Source organism: Pelmatolapia mariae, linkage group LG15, assembly GCF_036321145.2.
Source record: "Pelmatolapia mariae isolate MD_Pm_ZW linkage group LG15, Pm_UMD_F_2, whole genome shotgun sequence".
NCBI classification, from domain to species: Eukaryota; Metazoa; Chordata; class Actinopteri; order Cichliformes; family Cichlidae; genus Pelmatolapia; species Pelmatolapia mariae.
In genome coordinates, this window is record NC_086240.1 from 28,719,922 (window position 1) to 28,740,671 (window position 20,750).

Here is a 20,750-nt window from a genome sequence, read left to right on the forward strand (position 1 = left end):
ATGTGTTCATAGGTGCTCACCTGTGGAAGAAGTATTCTCAACCTCCGCTGATGTACAAATATCAAGTAAAAGTACTGCATTACATGTAGGGTTTTTCAGTCCTGGTTTGTTCACCGTGACTGATGATTGATTATGTATGACTTTGTTAGATAATCAGTAAGGAAACATGTTAATGCTGCAGGTGGAGTGGGATTGATATTCACTTTTTTCTGATCTTTGGATCATATGAACTTTTATTGAAATGACACTATGAGAGAAGCTCAGAGAAAAAAGTCACAGGACAGCAGCTGAAACCTTTTACCCAGGGGTGTCAAACTTAAATGAGCTGTGTGCCACTCCTGGCACTGTCCTCTCATTGGAGGGCCACTTTAATGTTCAAGTAGTACAAAACAAACAAACAAGAAAACACCCACAAATATTTCCTAATATGTAGTGTTTGTTTGTTTGGTTTAAAAAAAAATTCAAATATTGTATAACAAGACAATTTTTTTTTCTCTCTCTTAACTAACTGAAGCCTTTCATTGAATGACCAAATAAACATGTTGGTCCTCTCTTTCTGGCTAGACATGTGGCAGCACTTCTGCTATCATTTTGTTCATATTTAACAGAATAAAAAGTGTACACATTAGTTTTTGACTCTCACTGAACTAACACAGCCAATCCCTCAGCATGTTTGTACTTTGGTCACATTGCCTTGCTGTCCATTTTTGGCTTTTTAAAGAACTTGTTTTAACATTGCACTCAACAACAAACAAATCCTCCCTAACAAAAAAAGTAACTTCACGGATCAAACTGCATTATATTTCTTCACATCAACATAGGGAGCTGCAAGTGGCCCCCGGGCCACAAGTTTGAGACCCCTGCTTTAACCAATAAGAACACAGCAACAATTTGTGGGTGGACTCTTTTACTGAATCAATCAGGTGGCAGGGTGAGATCATCAGTCTACACAGTTCTCAATAGATACAGGTAGAATCAGACTCCCCTGTCTCTGATGAGGTCCTGATGTATTCTGGGTAATGTCCTGAAGCTGAATGGAAACTCTTTTCTGAATGCTGACTGGCTGATGGCCTGGTGGAGGTATGATGATGTCATCATCTTCAGTCTCGTCCTGATTGGACGCTGAAAGAGTTGGACTTCCTGTTTCTGCAAATTATGAGAAAATGAAACCAGATCAGACTTCTTACTCAGTAGCCCTGAGATCAGCTGATCAGAGGTCAATCAATAATCAATAACTTTACTGCTCTGCGTTCATCTGTATGGGCAAAGAAAACCGCCATCATGGTGGTGAGAAAATAAAAGGTGGGGCCTCCAAAGGAGCTGAATCCTGGATCATGGTGAAGGATTTATGTTTAAACTTTAAACAGGAGTGTAATGGGAAAGAGTCAAAAACACATTTAATTTGTTTGTTGGTCATGGTTGATTTTTAAATTTCTCAGGTGTAGATAAATAAAGTAATAAAGATAATAAAGTGTAGATAAAAAATAAACTGTGGATCAAACAGTTTACGATGTAGTTCTTATCTCATGGTAATTCTGTGAAGTCCACAGATGGCTGTTTCTGTCCTCTAATAGATTGACTACTGAAAACTTTGGACAGTCACCGAAGTTTAAACCATTGTTTAATGTTTGCAAAGATTTAAACATCAGTAGATATTTGCCCTTACATTAACTGTATGGAGGAAGAAATAAATAACAGAGGTCCATAGCTCTCTGAAAGTTATCCTCAATTATCCTCAAAACTAATTCCATGTTGTGGAACAGGACCCAGGTTTATGCTAGAACAAAGAACTCACATGGATAGCTTCCTGGACTGGCCTTCCTTCATGCCGCACCCCCGATCCATTGTTTTACTGCGCTGATCCAAGGTACTGGTCCTGTGGTCTCGCTGATCCAAGGTACTGGTCCTGTGGTCTCTCTGCTCTAGAGTACTGGTCCTGTGGTCTCGTTGATCCAAGGTACTGGTCCTGTGGTCTCTCTGGTCCAATGTACTGGTTCTGTGGTCCATTATATTGTTCCTGTAATCCATGTTACCAGTCCTGTAGTCAAGTGTATTAGGCCTGTGGTCTCTCTGCTCTAGAGTACTGGTCCTGTGGTCTCTCTGGTCCAGCGTACTGGCCCTGTCCAGGAGACTAGTAGTGTTGCTACGGATCAGGACTGGCATGGAGGAGGCAGACTGGGCTCCCATGCTGAAGTGAGCTGTCCTTAAAGAGTCATCTGTAAGAGACATGAAAACAGTAAAGACACTCATATAGAGACTGACTCTGAAGTCGATCAGGCCTGAGTGTCAGTAAGCTACCTTTACTGGTCAACATGGAGGCCTTCCCAGATGCAGATCCACTGCTCAGCTCTTTGACCTTCCTGAAACACACAATTGATAAATCAACTAGAATATAATGGACTTCTGGAACCTGACGCCAACACGCACCCATTCTCACACCGATGGATGCATCAGAGACAGGTTGGATTTTGGTGTCTTTACAGAAGATACATAACCATTACTCTTTTGAAAATGTGAAGCTGGGTGTGCTAGCTAGCAAGGTGTGGAGTAAGGTCTTTCTCAGAGCCTGTTTAGAGTTAAAAAAAAGTTTCTAATTAAAAGAGCTAATTTTATACAAACCAACCTAAAACATTTCCAACACACACAAAGACACTAAGAAGATACATGTTCATCTGTGGATTAATCAGTGCCATAGAATTATAAGTCTTTACAGTCCAAATTAATGAAAATACAGTCCAAATCAAAAGTTTAAGACCACTTAAAAATGGCATAAAATCGCATTTTGCATTGTTGGATCTTAACAAGGTTCCAAGTAGAGCTTTAACATGCAACAAGAAGAAATGGGAGTGAGACAAAACATTCTTTGAACATGCTGAAACAGGCTGTTTTACAGCTGATCAAAAGTTTAAGACCACACCTGCAAAGAACCCCGTAAACCCCCCAAAACAGAAATCAAATTCCAAACATGAACTCAGTAATGAGTAGCTTCACCGTTATTGCTGTTCACTTCAAATATTTGTTGTGGCATGCTTGATGCAAGAGTTTCCATGAGGTGTCTGGGACCATTCTCCAAGTGGTGAAGACGGCCACACGAAGGGCATCTACTGTCTGGAACTGTTGTCCATCTTTGTTAACTTCCCTTGCCATCCATCCCGAAAGGTTCTCAATTGGATTTAGATCAGGGGAACACACATGATAGTTCAAAAGAGTGATGTTATTTTACTGGAAGAAGTACCTTGTCCTGCGGACATTGTGTACTATAGCGTTGTCTTGTTGAAAAATACCTGCACCTCCTGAAGCTCCATTGTTCCACTGAAGGAAAAAGCACCCCAGACCATTATGGCGCCCCCTCCACTGTGGCATGTAGAAAACATCGCAGGTGGGATCTGCTTGTCATGCCAGTAATGTTGGACACCATCAGGACCATCAAGGTTAAATTTTTTCTCATCAGAGAATAAAACTTTCTTCCACCTTTCAATGTCCCATGTTTGGTGCTCTCTTGCAAAGTCCAAACGGTCAGTTCTGTAGCGTTCAAGGAGACGAGGCCTTTGAAGACATTTTTTGTTTTTGAAGCCCTTCAGTCTCAGATGTCATCTGATGATTATGGGGCTGCAGTCGGCACCAGTAACGCCTTAATTTGGGTCGAGGATCTTCCAGTGTCTTGACGGACAGCCAATTGGATCCTCCAGCTCAGTGCTAGTGAAATTTATTTGGGTTTTCCACTTGACTTTTCTGCTCCATAAATCTCAGGATCATTTAAGAAATTCCAAATGACCGTCTTACTGCGTCCCACCTCAGCAGTGATGGCGAGCAGCAAGAGACCCTGCTTATGCAGTTCAACAACGTGACCACGTTCAAAAAGGGAAAGTTTTTTTGCCTTTGCCATCAGAATGTCATGACAGTGTGACCTCCTGACAGAAAATGACAATAAATCCACATTTTTGGCCTTTTAAAGGCATGTGGTCCTAAACTTTTGATCAGCTGTAAAACAGCCCGTTTCAGTTTAAGCATTGTTCTCAATAAACTTAATGCTCAAAAAAATGTTTTGTCTCACTCCCATTTCTTCTTGTTGCATGTTGAAGCTCTACTTGGAACCTTGTTAAGCTCCAACCATGCGTAATATGATTTTCTGCCATTTTTCAAGTGGTCTTAAACGTTTGATCAGGATTGTATGAAGCAGGGACCCTGACATTACACACAGGATACTGAGATGGTGCCTACTGCTACCCCTGATAAGGTACCTGTTGAATATCATTTAGATAAGAAGGTATCGGGTCTTTAAGATAAGATGGAGCATGATTATTCAAGACTTTTATGTGTTAAGTAAGGATTTTAAGCTTGATTCTGGAAGCCAGTGAAGGGAAGCCAATACAGGAGAAATATGCTCTCTCTTTCTAGTCCCTATCAGTACTCTTGCTGCAGCATTTTGGATTAACTGAAGGTTTTTCATGGAATTTTTAGGACATCCTGATAATAATGAATTACAGTAGTCCAGCCTTGAAGTAATAAATGCATAAACTAGTTTTTTAGCGTCGCTCTGAGACAGGATATTTCTAATTTTAGAGATATTACACAAATGGAAGAAAGCAGTCCTAAATATTTGTTTAATATGTAAATTGAAGGACATATCCTGGTTAAAAATAACTCCAAGGTTCCTCACAGTGTTACTGGAGGCCAAGGTAATGCCAGCCATTGTGTATCTGTTGCCATAAAGATAATGTTTATATAATTTTTTTGTCAATGTCATAGCTGTAATTGCAAGTGGAATCTGTTACTTTTTATTTTATTTAGTTGAAATGGTGCTGCTTTTATTTTGAACGTCAAGCTTGCCTAAACAATTATTGCACTGCTCGTGTGTGAGAGTGGGTATAAGCTACCGGTAAGCAAGTAGGAAGCAGGAGCGTGCAATGTGCTGGGTAAAAGCTTTAACTAAAAAAACTGGACTATAAGTGGACAATTGTAAAGAAACTTCAGAAGAATGGCGACCAGTTCATTTTGCGACATGCAGCCAATGAGGTATTATTAGCATTATCTCTTTTTACTGTAATAAATGTTATTTTACATGCGGTCTTATTTTGTATTAATGGTCTTTACTTTGTCATTATTATATATAATATTCACAGTTGGTCACAGATGAGATCTTTGTATAGCAGAATTCAAACCTCAGGCTAGACTCAGACTGACCTTTGTATCAGCCTTGTTAATACAGAGACACACATTTTTTCTGTGCTGCAGAAGGTTTATGTAACTAAGGGTGAGAGTGGAGGAAGTTGATGTTCTTACAGAGATCTGTCTGAGGTCACAGGTTTAGACGTCGTCGGCTGACTGGTGAGGGACCGACTCCGTGACAGCTTTGCCTTTCTCATCTCTTTACCTGCACAGAGAGGAGATCATCATCACCGTCATCACCATCATTAACATCATCATCATCGTCTCACCATAGGAGGATGAGGCGCCTGCAGATGAGGACACAGACATGGACTTGGTGGCAGATAGACTGGTCTTGCTGTCTCTTCCTGTCAAAGAAACATGGTTTACAGACTGAACTGCAGGTCTAAATTTCTGCTGAGACTCCTCCCCCCCCCAAAAAAAAGGCCAGCTCACTTTTTCTCTCCGGATGTTTGTCAGAGTTCAGTTTTCCTTCATTCTGCTGCCTCTCCAGCTGTTCCTGACAACACAAAGACGTTTTTATAACAAAGCAAGGCAGCTCAGGCTGTAGTCTAGTAGCAGGTCTCAGACTCACCATCTCCAGCAACAGCGTCTCCTCCTTCTCCTTCTTCTGGTCCAACAAGTCCCTCTCCTGCCTCTTATGAAACTGTCCACAGACACAAGACATGAATGAGGTTAGAGGTCAGCAGTAAACCTGTATTCTCATTTCAGCTCCATGTTAAAGCAACTTCTTACAGGTTCTGAGAGGTCTAGTTTGTCCAGTTCCAAGACTGTCTGGAAAAGACGATGGAAACATTGATCACCTTCATCAACAACACAGTCAGAATCTGAAGTCTGCAGACCTGAATATCTGGACTAGTCTGGACTCTGGTAGGCGTTACCTTGCGAATCATGGCCACCACATCTTTGTCTTTCTCTTTGCAAAGCAGCTTCTGGACGCAGAAGTCAAGTTTCTGTAGCAGCTGTTTGTCAGCTGGCAGACGAAGCGAAGAACGCAACCTGGGCAGCAACTGGCACAGCTTGTACCTGAGAGCCAGACAGGTGTGTTTAGTAGGATGTTGGACAGATTTGCCAATGTCTCATTGGACAGAATGAGTATGATGTACCTGACATTGGCAACTGGGTCATGGACTAGCTCCAGTGCTGGAAACAGGAAATGTTTGTTGAAGTATTTTCTGGAGAAAATCTCTGTGGCAGTTTCACAAACATCTAGGAACCTCAGACGATGCCAGTAGCTGCGTCCCTGAGCCAGATCTGAGATTATCAGATTGTCAGCATTTACATGTTAGCTGCATTCCTATTGATGTTCTGCTGTTCAAATATCAGAGTAAAAGTGCCAGAAGAACCAGAAATGTTCTGACCTTGTATGAGTCGCCCCATCATCTCCTGACGCTGCTCCTGTTTGCGGTTGTAGCGCAGGAATGTGCAGAATGTGCGAGCTGCCGCCTTCTGTACCGGCAACACTTTCTGCAACCAAAACAGCAGTGTTATTGTCACAGGTTCACCTGTGGGATGTTATGGGATGTTGTATGTAGCATGCTGTGATGTGGTGTGGCATGTGGCAGTGCTCACATTGGTGGTGAGGATAATGAAGATGCGAGGGGAGAAGCTCTGGTGTAGCAGCTCTCCAGGTAGCAGTCTTGCCAGGCAGCTATAACGTTGCAGCAGCTTCTCGTGAAGCCGCCAACGTAAGGAACGTCCAATCTTCTGTTCAGCTAACAGTAGTCCTGCCATCAGATCTGGGAACTTGATTAAAGGAAGCAATGAGAGATAAACTAAAGTGAAAATGAAAATTAAGTTTTATTTTCTCACCTTGTTGTCCAGCGTCTGGTTCTCTCCCCGTGACAGAACTGCCTCCAAAGTTTCTTCTACATGAGTCATCAGAGCATCCAGCACCTCAGGAGAAAATCCAACATAACACTTTATTCAAACAAAACCTGATGTATGATTTTCTAAACTGTGACATCACAGAAAGTTATTGGCATTTGGCCCTAAATCCTGATTGGTGAAACAGTGATAGTGGGCATTGCCGCTCACCTCCAGTGCATCATCCTGAAGCAGACACAGAAGTTCTTTGTGGACCACCTGGACTTTTGAACCAAGCAACTTGACCACCTGACAGCAAGGCGGGAAAGGAAGCAGTCAATCAGAGTGAGGCAATCATTTAGCAATTTTATTTGATCATTTATGTCTTTCTTTCTCAGCCAAAAGGCCCAATCCCTGAGGATAGACCATCTGGAATCAGGCCTGGATCTCACCTGGTGGAAACTGGCTGCTGCGCTGCGCCGGACACAGACCTCTGGGTCACTACAAAGACTAGAGAAAGAAGGGTACAGCTCCGATAGGAAATGAGCTGTGTCTGCAAAAACCACCATAGCCTGGATGGAGAGAACAGGAAGTGACACCACCACCTAAAGAGCTGACGAACTGTGAGTGTTTGTCTGTGGGTTTGTGTGCACGTGTGTACCGGCAGGTTGTAGCAGCAGTTGCAGCGGATAAGTGTGGATTCGTTGTTGCTATCAGTCTGGTTTCCATCAGTCTGCAGTCCAGTGGTACACATCTCCTTAAATGTCTGCAGTAAATGACTCTTCTGCTCATCTGACAGTGAGCCTGAAACACGATCATCAAACAGTATGATCCACAGAAGTGATCTAAAACAGAGTGTTTCAGATCACTTCTGTGGATCACAACGGACTGCTCTTTTCAAACACTCCTTCCAGGTTCCTGTCCCTCAGCAGGCAGTGTTCAGATATTCTGCAGTGCTGGTGTTCTATAGGGGCAAGGCTTTCACACCGGGTAACTTTAGAAGTGTAGAGCTCACTGAACTCCCAGACTTGCTGCTATTTGCAACTTTTCACATTCCTGATATGTCTTAACCTCCTAAGACCCGAACTCTTCCACGGCATGCGTTTTTAATTTCTCTTTGATATTTGGGTTGATTGGGACCTGATGAATGTAAAAACAAAGAATTACCAGATTTTTTTTTTTTACCTAATTTTTGTTTCTAAGAAAAATGAGAGCCACATATGAGGATATTCGTTTAAAATTTCGATAGAACAGTAGCAGTATAATGTCCTCGTAAGTGGATATCAGGCCCTTGTAGAGCAAAATTGAGTATTTTGGTCTAAATAACCCAAAATGTGATGTCCACATATGTGGACGCCAGGTCCTTGGAGGTTAGCAAAAATTTATTTAAACAAATGACTTTTGTTTCTACTGGTCCTACCTGCCAATTCATTGCAGAGCTTCCCAAACTGGAATGACAAAGATGCCATAATTGCTTCATCCTCCTGCAGCGAGGCCTCACACACCGCCATCACCAAAGGAATGACAACGTGGAGTTGGTCATCTGAGAAGAAGAATTTTTAAACCAGCTGTTTACAAATACACACTGAATAGACTAAAATACTGGGCCACCTATGCATACCGCATGAAATCTGACTTACCGCTGTCCATCATCTCCATTAGGTTGATGATTGTGTCAAAGGCAGCAAGGCGGACACTGCTGTCCTCGTCTCCAGCAAGTTCCACTAGATCAGGAAGAAGCTCTGTCCTGGTGTCATCCACCCTGAAAGAAAAACAGCACATATGTTTGGTAGGTGTTGGGTTTTGTTTGATTTTTGGTTGCTTGGTTATTGTCTGGCTAGTGATTGGTTGGTGGTGAGATTTCATCTGGTCGGTGCAGGGCTTTTGATTGGTCAGTGTTGTGTTTTACCCAATGATTGTTTATTCAGTATTTGCTTGCAATTACCCAGTGGCTCTCGCAATGCTCTCCAGCTGACGGCACATACAGGCTCGGACTTCAAACTCCGGGTCCTGACATAAAGAACGAGCCAAAGGCAGCAGCTCCTTCTTTACGCTGATGCACAGAAACAGAGTTAGTATTAGACCAAATGAGAGAACTCTTTGTATTATAATACAAAGAGTGCATGCTGCAGCTCACATGTAGGAATCAAATTTGCAGGCAACTTTTCCTAAAATGCGACAGCTGGCCAGCCGAGCCTGAGGAGCGTGAGACAGCTGAGACTGATGTAGTAGGGGGTTCAGCACCTGTGGAGACACGCATTTCATTGACCATATAAATCTGGTGAATAATCAGTTCAAGTCAATTCTTTTGCAATTAAGCCTAATCTTAAAAGTAGAGATAGTGTCTGTCTCCCAAATCCAAACTGGAAGCTGGTTCCACAGAAGAGGGGCCTGAAAAATGAAGGCTCTCCCTCCTATTCTACTTTTAAATACTCTATGAACAACAAGTAAGCCTGCAGTGCGAGAGCGAAGTGCTCTAATGGGGTAATATGGTACTATAAAGTCATTAAGATAAGATGGGGCCTGATTGTTTAAGACGTTGTATGTGAGGAGCAGGATTTTAATTTCTGGATTTAACAGGGAGCTAATGAAGGGAAGCCAAAATAGGAGAAATATGCTCTCTCTTTTTAGTCCTTGTCAGTACTCTTACTGCAGCATTTTGGATTAACTGATTAGCCAGCATTAACTGACCTCTTGTTTGATGGTTTCTTTGGGCAGAGCGTTGATAGCTAATAGCAGAGTTTCCAGCCAGGCGTTGCTCACCACTGTCAATGAAGATGGCAAAATCAGTAACAAACAAGGCAACTTTGATGTCAGAATGTCAGATATACAGATGTTTTATACCTGTATGTTGGCAGTGTAAAAATGATGTCATCATTTATAAGCCATGCAATATTCTTAAAATCTGGAGCAAGCAAAAGTTGCTTTTATTGAATATTGTCTTTGGGATGTGAGGTTAGAGCCTATCCCAGCTGTCATACGTACACCATGGACTGGAAAAGTCCATCAAAGAATAACACCACAATTATAGCACTTACACAAAAATCGCAACCACACACCTTCTCATCAGGACCTACAGATCTCTACAGGGAGAAAGGACCTGGACACATTTGAAACTATTATCAATGAAAGGAGCCCAGCAAACCAGGGTTTCTTTTTTTCTTGTTGTCGCCTCTGAAGTTCAGGTTTTTACCTGTGTCTCTGTGGTTCAGGTGCAACAAGACAATCTTTAGGATGGAGTAAGTGTGGGTGTGGATCAGTATGATGTCATCTTGAAGGATGGTTAAAAATGACGCCGCTGCAGCCAGCTGGATTTCAGCTCCAGCTCCGTTCAGAACCTCCTGGGTCACACAGACAGGACAGGTTACCTGTAAGACACACCTGTACATTGCACCTGTCATTTTGTGGCCATACTCTGATGTCCTTGAAGTACAGTGTGACAGAGGTAACTTACCCGAACTTTTGGTACCACTCTACGAAATGTTTCAGCTGGATTCTGTCGGACGAGACTTGGGAGGTTACTGATGACACTGACCCTCTGCACCTCCTGACCAACACTGAGGAGTCGAGGGGAGACAGCGGGGATGCAGAGTTGACATAGAAGGGGAGACGGGGGAAAGAGAGAGGGGAAGAAAGAGGGGAGATAGAATGAGTAGTCAGAATGTTTCCAGGTCAGAAAGGTGTGGACTGGTCTATGGTAGCTGCTTTGCACTGTTCAGTTTCATCTTCTACTGCTGTTACTACTGCTGAAACACAACAAACTACTGCTCTTTATTTTAAGCAGGGAAAAGGGAAAACAACTAAGCAGCTAAAGCTGACTAGCCATATGGAGGAAGATGTCTTACTGAGTCAATGTATGACACCATGCTAACACCATTTAAAAAAAATGACTTAATGTGAGCAGTGAAGGTTTGGATTTTGACCCCCCAAAAAGTTGCTCTTTCTGATGTAACCCTCCCATTTATCTTGGCAAGCACTACGAATATACTGCTTGTGATCTCATGAGGCTTGTTTGTGTCTCGTTTTTTAAAAAATATATTTTTGTTGTTTTGCTTCTGTTTCTTTACTTTATATTTATTTGAGAATAATAAAAAATATTGTTGATTTAAAAAATAACAAGCAAACAAACGAAGACGACCTGAACAGGGCAGGTTTATGGGTTCAGATCTGCTCCAGACTCCAGTCTGAGTCCTGTAGGCTCAAGTCCTGTTTATGAATGAGTTCAGTGAACTAGTTTAGACCCTCTGGGATTGGACTGCTGATTACTTCCATTGTTCAATTAGCTCCGCAGTTTACTGGGTCACAGCAAAGGAGGACGGGTGGAGGACAACGCTTTCAGCTCCACCCAAGGCATCCAGAAATCCACATACCTACAAAAGCTTTTGTATTTGTTCTTTACTGTAAACATAGCTGAACTTATTTTAGTCTCATTGTAACCTATTTAACTTAGAGAAAAAGAAACTCTGTGGCAGGTTAAAAAGGATTATGGTTACAGTCTCAGCTTGAACTCTGCTCCAGTTTCTTCATTTCCCCACAGGAATGAACAGATCTGCACCTGGAGCTGTCTGACAAACCTGGGGCACTAGGTGGGGTTTCAGTTTGAAGTGCTGTTGACCTGCGCATAAACCTTTGCTGAGACTCACCTGAGGAGGTAGACAGCTCTCTCAATGTCATTTAGGTCTTCATCCACAGTCAGCTGATCAATCTCTTCTGCAGTCTGATGGGAAAAACAAAAATACAAAGTCAGCTGATCAGAGTCACCTGTTTGATATGATTGTGCTGTCCTTAGGTGAGCTTTAATGACAGTTGACCCAACACAGACCCTGATCATATATGAGACCATCAGAGGTAAATATGACATTAAAAATCTCTAAAACTGCATTCAGCTTATGAAGTGTAGTCTTCGTAAGATTACATCTTTGTGTCTGCAGTCTCTGGTGGTCTTTCCTGACAACCTTTGTGGTGGATATGCAAATGTGAATTAAGCTTTCTGTAACTCCAGGAAAATGTTTGTCTTGAGATTGAGCTTAGACTGACTGACTTCTAAATTCTTCTAAATTCTGTTCCTTGGGACTGCTTGTTTTAGGTTTTGAGGCATTTCCCCACTCCAAAACACCTGATTATAATGATCACCTTGTTTTCATGCAGTTGCACCACATTGGAAACAGTTGTGTTGGGACATGGATTGGGATCAGTTTTTGAGAACATTGAGTGATAGGATGTAAAAGCAAAAAATAATGCATTAAAATGAGCATGTGCAAACTTGCAGGAAATGAGCACAAGAGCAGTTTATGGGAGGAAAGAATTTGATTGGACAGTTAGGGTCATAAGGTCACTGCCTCGGTGAGAGTAATTATGAGTACAAGAGGATCCCAGGATCAGGTCTGAGCAACAGTTAGGAGTTCAGGGGCGAAATATTTTTTCTCTTAAAAAATATGATTCATGCCATAGAGTAACTATTACTACAAAGGTCCCACAGGGTAGTAATAATAAATAACTTTAACTGCATGTTAGCACAGTAAGTACTAATACAGTAAAATTAATTCTCTGTAAAGTACACATTTTGCATTAAAATGTTTGCTGTCATCATATGATAACATGACAAGATGTGAGAAGTTAATGATAAGTCTGTGATATTGCCTGCCACACAGACTAAAGCTAATCAGACCTCTGAGAGACCTTTGTCAAAGATCACAGCCACAGCCTTTTAAGGACCTGGGTATTAATACCTGTGGTAACTACAACCAAAAAAACAAAACAACACAAAAAAACCCCACCTGTGCTTAGAGCAAGCCATAAAGAATGAGAAACAGCAACTCCAACTCTGACCCTATGATTCTCAGCTGGAAAAACAATGGAGTGCCCACTCCAGGTCAGGGATGAGTTCAGGTATCTCGGGATCTTGTTTATGTATAACTGTATAGATCAGTGTTTCCCAACCACTGTGCTGTGGCACATAGGTGTGGCGTGAGAAATGATTAGGTGTACCGTGGAAGATTATCTGGTTCCACCTGACTGGTACTCTAAGCGATCGGTGTAACAGGCAGAACAATTACATTCTCTTCCACTAGAGGGCAGTACAACTCCCTGCTCTATTTAAATGGGTTGCCAACTGCCAGTAAAACAGACGAAGATGAAGAAGAAATTAACCCTTTAACTACTGCACCAAGATAAAAAGCAATGGAAAAATATTTTGTTTGTATTCCTTATTGACTCGAGTGAGTAATAACAACAATCAATTTTTTTTTTCAATAGACCCTATAGTTTTTAAAATATTGACCTCTACCAAATGGTTCAGATGCCACTTAATGGTTTACGTATTTGTCATGCAAACACAAGTACAGTAGAAAATACAGTTGAAGAAAAATCAAATAAAGTGCCAAATTATAATTAAATTAATAACAAAAACTATCCAGGGCATTGGATACAGATTATTTCAAGTAGCATGCCAGCAAACATTGCTGGTTTTCATTCCATCAAAGGAAAGTATTATATCAAAAAACAAAATATATATTTTTTTTAAATCTGCAATTATGAAAAAGTGCAAAACACTCACATTCAGGCCATTTCTGATTGAATGCTACTGTGCAAAATCATTTTTGCTTTGCAAAAAAATAAAACAAAAACAGTGCAAATCTGGTTTGTTGACTTGGTTCAGACACAGCCAGGTGGAACCTTTTGAGAGCCATTGGTTTCTGGTTCTGTAGGGCACAGGAACTCTTGTAGACCAGGAATTCAAGTCAACGATGTATCCGAACAGCGGAATATGCCATCTCCTTAACTTGTAACTTATAACTTATAACTTGTCTTATACAGGTGTAATAGCATATCAGAAAACTCAGTTCCTCCCATATGCTAATTATATGTAAGGATGAGTGATGGGCATGCAATGGTGATCTTTGCGTTGGAGATTTTGCTCCACCTTTTGACAGATGAAAGAGGCATGAACCCACAGGCATTGTTTAGAGGGTTGACACATTTGTTGTCGAACCATTTTACTGCAATCAGACCTTCAGATCTGTAACCACAGGCCTTTTTCATTAGGTTTTGGTCTGCCATCAGGGGAGCTCCACCAGTGCAGTTTGGCCATACAGTACCAATGCACCTGATACCCAAGGAGGTGTGCAAGTTCTGGACCAAGCTGAAACTTGTGAAGAGCTGAGGTTCTTTTATCAGTTTGCATAGTGTTTTTTACAACTTTGACTTCTAGAGGTAGCTTCTGTTCCTCTTCACTGAGGGCAACATATGCAAAGGGGACAGAACGTGGACGGAAGAAGCGTGGGGTGACATCACTCTTCACATGAATAGCAGCTTTCCAAACATGAGAAGCTGGAGAAGTACCAAGGGCTCAGAGAAGAGCTCAAGAAGATGTGGAGGGTGAAGGTAACAGTGGTCCAAGCGGTAATCAGAGCACTAGGTGTAGTGACTCCCAAGCTAGACAAGTGGCTCCAGAGATCCCAGGAACAACATCTGAGATCTCTTTCCAGAAGAGCGCAGTCCTAGGAACAGCTAAGATACTGCGCAGGACCCTCAATCTCCCAGGCCTCTGGTAGAGGACCCGAGATTGGAGGATAGACCGACCGCAGGGGTGAGAGGGGAATTTTGTTTTTTTGTTTTTTTTAAAGTTCCCATTTCATCCTGTCAGCTTGAGGGTCCACCACTTCTATGTCTGGTTGGTTAGCCATCACCAGCTTGTCTGTCTATCTGAAAGTCCGTCAGGATCTCAGCTCGGTCATTCTCGACCAGAGATGGGCAGTAATGCGTTACAAGTAACATGTTACTGTAATCCGATTACTTTTTTCAAGTAACGAGTAATGTAAGGGATTAGTATTGCAAAAAAGTAATTAGATAACTGTAACTTTCCCGTAAGCACGCTGCGTTACTGTGTTACTAAACTGTTGTGATTTTGTTTGTGAGAGTGTCTCATGACAATGATGTAAGCACGTGCGACGCACGTGGCAGCAACAGACGTGTGTAGATCAGCAATGGATAATATGGAGTGCGGGAGAGAGTACAACCATGCAGCGTTTAAAGGGTGGATGTACTGAAATTACTTTAAGTTTTAGTCCGTAAAAAGTGACAAAAACATTAGCGTCCGCTGTACATTCTGCGTGGGAAGAAAACTTCTTTCGACAGCAAAAAATTAAACTTCAAATCTCAGCAAGCACCTAGCAAGCTGCCACGGGAGTGTGAAATTCACTGAGAAATCTCTAAATCCTCCCACTGACATGACACTGACAAACCTCCACCGGCCCCACTCCTGCTAAATGGGTGAAAATGCATTTAAGAGCAACAGGACTTAGTGCCACTGAATCTTTGATTTTATTCATTTTTTGCTGTGTTTTACTTGAATCTATTTGAAAGAGCGAGTGTTAACACAAAACATTATTTTATTTTATATGCTGGAATATGCAGAAAATAGATTTAAATGTTAAAAGGTTTCTTCAAGTCAAAGACAGTTGCATATAATTAAATTTTTGCTTAATGCAGTGTGCATAAAATTAAAAGATTAAAACTCATAAAACAATTTTAAAAAAGAGACTTTCCATTTGATTCAATTTTATATGACGGATTATGCATAAAAAATAGATCTGGGCTGAAAGGTCTATTGCTTTATTATGTATTCAGGTTGTGTATCATGTTTTTAAAAAGTAACTAAGTAACAAATTACTTTTGAAAATAAGTAATCAGTAAATTATTGGGATTACCTTTTTGGAAGTAATCAGTAATTAGTTACTAAATTACTTTTTTCAAGTAACTTGACCAACACTGTTCTCGACTACCCTAGGCGGTGTCTTCCATTTTTACCTTGGGACTTCCAGGCCATACACAGATGTTTCTGTACACTATGCTAGCCACTTGGTTATGGCGTTCCATGTATTCCCCGCCTGCTAGCATCTTGCACGCTGCTGTTATGTGCTGGATTGTCTCTGGGACATCTTTACACAGCCTGCACCTGGGGTCTTGCCTGGTGTGATAGACCCCAGCCTCTATGAATTTTGTGCTTAGAGCTTGTTCCTGTGCTGCCATTAGTGATTCTGTGCTGTCATTCCGTCCAGCTTTGTCCTGCCACTGGTAGGATTTCTCAGTATTAGGTAGTTCTTCTGAGTGTGGTACATGCTGTGCAGGGTCCTGTCCTTCTGTGATGGTTCTCCTCCTTCTTCCTCCCCTTTTTGGGTTTCTGCTGCCTGAGGTATTCACTGACCACACTATCACTCCAGACTTCTGAGCCTGCAGAGCTCCTTCTCCCTCTGACTGATTCAACATCACTGCCATAAAGAACACTTCAAGAAATCAGTCCTACTGTTCTCTATAAAGTTGTATATTAATTCTTCATTCTGTGACAGGTGAACACACCTGTCAGGCATAAGATCCCAAACATTATTTTGTATTATCGTTATTGTATATCTTCATGCAGCTGTTGTTCTTAGATTTTAAGTGAGCATGTTTTTGCAATTTGCACTTTTCTCTTGCACATTGTCAGTTTTAAATATATAAATTCTTGCACTCATAGTATAAAGCCCTTACCAGACAACTGTGGCACATTTATTTTCACGGTGTTGGCAAATTGTTGTTTATTGTGGACAGTACAATTTTTACTCTTTATCATGCTGATGTAGGACAAAAGTTTCCCTTGTGGGATCAATAAAGTTCTCTCTCTCTCTCTCTCTCTCTCTCTCTCTCTCTCTCTCTCTCTCTCTCTCTCTCTCTCTCTCTCTCTCTCTCTCTCTCTCAGAGCTGATACTGATTTTCCTTCAGCCTCTTCTTTTTATTTAAAAAGATAGAAACACTTGTGTGAAACCTGAGCATAAAATTGATTTTTCAGCCACTAATGTACGCTGCTCTTGGCAGAATGTTGATTTTTACCTGGCTGCATCTTTGTTACTAAATTACAGCCCATTGTTAATAAATCATCCTACAATTACAGGGATGAGGTCCAAAGACTGCTAGGGTAGTGTGCAGACAACAACTTAATCCGTAACACACCTAGACCAAAGAACTGATCATTGATTTCATGAGGGGGAAGTCCAACCTGCAGCCCATCTACGTCAATAGAGTGGGTGGGGAGGCTTTCCAGCTTCAAGTTCCTGGATGTGTATATCAGAATCAGAATACTTTATTAATTCTGATTCTGATATGGACACAACCTCCAAATGGAGCTCAAACACCTTGGAAATTGTGAAGAAGGTCTTTGAGGGTGTGGTGATGTATTGCATCTCTGTGTAGTTCTTGAGCCGCAGCATGGCACACAAGAAGGCATTAAGGCATATTTATAATTGAGCTATTTGTAAATATTAGAGCTATTTCTTATATTATGTAAACTTTGGATTATATAGTATTATTTACTGTCTGTTACTGTTATTGTCTTGGATCAACTGTAACCCACACAATTTCCTTAAATTATTATTATTATTATTATTAATAAATTATTCTGATTTAAAAGGGTCGCTAACATGGCCTAGAAAATCACTGAAGGACCTCTGTAGCATCCGCTGTCTCAAAAAGGCACGCAACATCTTGCAGGACTGCACAAACCCAGGACACCAGGTGTTTAAGCTTCTGCCCTCTGGCAGTTATCTTGTGTATATGGTATTTATTTATTTGCTTGTCTCCATCATCACTGATCCCACCTGACCTGAAGTAAACATGACTCCTAAAGCCTGTAATACAACAAAGGACATTACTAATGATTACTAATGATCACTGATTATACAGAACCTTACACACACTTTGATCTGTTCATCTAGATCAGGGGTGGGGAACTCCAGGCCTGAAAGGCCGGTGAACCTGCAGGTTTTAGATCTCACCCTGGGTCAGCACACCTGAATGAAATGATTAGTTCATTACAAGGCCTCTGGAGAACTTCAAGACATGTTGAGGAGGTTATTAGCCATTTAAATCGACTGTGTTGGATCAAGGACACATCTAAAACCTGCAGCACACCAGCCCTTGAGGCCTGGAGTTTCCCCACCCCTGGTATAGATCATAATCTTGAGCTCATACAGCGTTCTGCATTCATGCAGCAACAACTCAACAGGAAGTAGTTTTATTCCAGCTGTGTGATGTTCAGATCTCAGCTGTGAGTTTAACAGCTATAAAAACTATAAATATATCTACGGGTTATGGATGAAACCACATCATTTCCTTAGGGATTATTAAAGTATTCTGATCCTGAAATGGAAAATGCAGTTATGATGAATGTTCTCATGATCTGCTTCACTATGTTTAATATGTTGACTGTTTTCATGAACGATCAGATGCTATGAATTAAGATTTGACATTTTCTGCTCCCTTTACTAAAGGATGCTCCAGTGTCTCCTCTGCTAAAGGAAGCAATAAAGGAAGCACTGAAGCTCCTTTCCTTAGTGTTTGGAAAAATGGAACAGCTCTTGTTATGGGCGCAACACAGATACTTCCGGGTCACGTCTGTCAATGAGGAACTGTCCTGAGCGTTCACACGTGCAGGAAGGTCATAAGAGGAGGTCTGACTGACCACTGTCAACCATAACAACACATACACATGCACACAGTGTATGTCGTCATCACATCAGCTTTCTGCCGTAAGAACACCCAAGCTCCGCCTCCTCTCTCAATGTCATCATGGTGAAACCCCGCCCACACAGCTACAGGTGTAAGAATCAGGCAGCGCGTTTATCTTTTCAGTTACTGATCAGTCATGATTAGCGACTGTCTTAAATTAGATCAGAGACAGCTTCACTCTGTTTCTCATGATTACTGGTTAATCGATCAGTTATCGGCCGTTTTTCTCGATGCACCTCAGACCTGTCTGTCTCTCTGCAGACAGACAGGCGGACAAACTGCGTCATGCTGCGGGTCTCCCTTCTGCTTCCTCCACTGAAGCTGCTGATCTTCCTCCCACTAACTCACCCTCCTCCTCATTACTTTACGTTTCTCTCTCTCACACACACACCCACCTTCAGGCTCCTGCGGATCGGCCTCTCGATGAAGGCGAGTTCCTGCAGCTCCTCCAGCGGGCCGCACAGCACGCCGGCCGGGCTCAGGGCCATCCTGCCGGGTAACATCTGGCTGTTAGAGGGGGAGCAGTCGTATCAGCTCCGACCATCCCTGTTGAGGGGGCGGGGGTTGCGAGGCTGTCACTAACCGTTTCCAAGGAGATCCCGGCTCGAGCTGAACGTCACTCCAGACTCCGTTCAAAAGTCTGACAAAGTCTCACGAACGCGCTCATTTGCACACGATGCAGGCTATCAGAGATCCCAAACAAAACCCGTCCACACACTCACGGCACGATCTGCGGTTCGGCGCTCACAGAACTGTGATTCCTCCAGAAAAATCCCCCTTAACATCCCAAACTGTCACACCGTTACCGGGATGTGTCACACGTTTCCAAGCAGATCCAGTGCAGCGCAGAGAAGCCGCAGCCAGACTGCGTGTAAAAAGCTCCAGTTAACTCTTTTATTCCCCGAGGACTCTTCATTCACACCACACTCAGTCCAAAAGTCCGCACACGGAATTTATTCGGAGTAAATCTAAAGACTGAATGTAGGAAACCGCACAAACCGGGCGCGGGATGAATCAGATGGACCTCTTCTCCGGTTCGGCGCACATCTCCAAATATTCTGACAAAGTCCAGATCTTCTCCACCTGCTTCAGCTCCTCAGGGCTGCGGTGGGAGCGTCACGCAGAACTGCGGCTGCGCTCCTCCGTGCTCCTTCGAGTCCGTCATCCTCGACAGTGCACAACCGAACCGAATCGCCCACTCTACGTTCAGTGCTGGTCTGTCATACGCAGACCGGTACCGGACAGCGTCAAAGTTCACAGACGGTATCAGGCTGATTTTCACACCAAAAGACGAAGAGGAGGAGGCTTCATCACCGTGAGTGACCCGTGGGCAGCAGAGCGGGCTGAGCCAACCTAAACAGAGTCATGAGGATGCAAGCCCGACCTGAACCGGGACCGAGAGATGAGCTGCAGGGCGTTAAGCTGGAGGCGCAGTGCAGCAGCTGATCCGTCTCCATGGAAACGACTGTCCGTGCTCATTCATAAAGTCCAGAACGTGTCTTCGATCCAGAACCCGCTCTCATTCTGAGCTGTCCCATCACCTGTAAACGCACCTGAAAGTTCAATAATCATCAAATAAAACTATCCACGTCACGTGCTTCAGATCCGCATTCATTTGTTTTATTTTGCAGGGTCAGGTGTTTCACTTCCTGCGTTCAGGTTTTTCTTTTTTTTTTCTGAAATGTTTTTTTTTTTCCACGTGAACATGAAGCTCACAGCTTATGTGATGAATGCCTCACCTGTTAAGCTCTGAGATTGTTTCCTGCTCTGTGTTCAATCATCATTTTAGAGCAGGTAATCACAGGTTAGCCCTGTTGACCCTTTGTTAGATGCTAAGGAGTTTCTGAATGACCTGTAGTTGGGACAGAGCAGGCAGGTGAGCCACTTAAGTTACACTATCATACCGAGACAAAAAACACATAATGCAAACAGATGGGGACAGGTGAGACCAGACAGACAGGAGGAGAAGGAGGAGGAGGAGATCAGGGGCTGACCTTCAGCTGCAGTCTCAGTGTCAGAGTTGGCTGACAGTCCGGCTCATGAAAGCTCAGAGTTGATCAGACCTTCGGACTCTGAACCAGAACCTTCTGCTGCACACCAGAAAGTGCTACTTCCTGATTGGATGGTTTCACAGGTAGTACCCAGTCAACAGTTTGTTTTATTTTATTTTTATATGTTTGAATTTGTGGAACTTCAAACCACACTTGAATCCACTTGAATGTTGTTTTGTTTTT

The 20,750-nt window shown here is 42.4% G+C and overlaps 1 protein-coding gene across 2 annotated transcripts; it reads right to left on the minus strand.

Moving 5' to 3' along the window:
- Window positions 1-87: 87 nt before the first annotated feature.
- Window positions 88-20,095, minus strand: ppp4r4 (protein phosphatase 4, regulatory subunit 4). Of its 2 annotated transcripts, none has more exons than XM_063496501.2 (25): window positions 18,912-20,095; window positions 11,619-11,692; window positions 10,430-10,532; window positions 10,169-10,316; window positions 9,667-9,740; window positions 9,113-9,219; window positions 8,921-9,028; window positions 8,616-8,737; window positions 8,396-8,518; window positions 7,637-7,779; window positions 7,428-7,547; window positions 7,207-7,284; window positions 6,982-7,065; window positions 6,742-6,915; window positions 6,531-6,636; window positions 6,276-6,423; window positions 6,051-6,195; window positions 5,905-5,943; window positions 5,744-5,815; window positions 5,605-5,662; window positions 5,439-5,516; window positions 5,284-5,374; window positions 2,299-2,360; window positions 1,796-2,216; window positions 88-1,146 (listed from the first exon to the last, which is right to left on the minus strand). In XM_063496501.2, exons 1-25 carry the CDS (start codon window positions 19,017-19,019, stop codon window positions 1,101-1,103), a joined length of 2,832 nt encoding a protein of 943 aa, XP_063352571.1. In that variant the 5' UTR covers window positions 19,020-20,095; the 3' UTR covers window positions 88-1,100. The 2 variants fall into 2 exon arrangements, with proteins under 2 accessions (XP_063352571.1, XP_063352570.1); XM_063496500.2 differs by having other exon boundaries at window positions 5,605-5,668.
- Window positions 20,096-20,750: the final 655 nt, after the last annotated feature.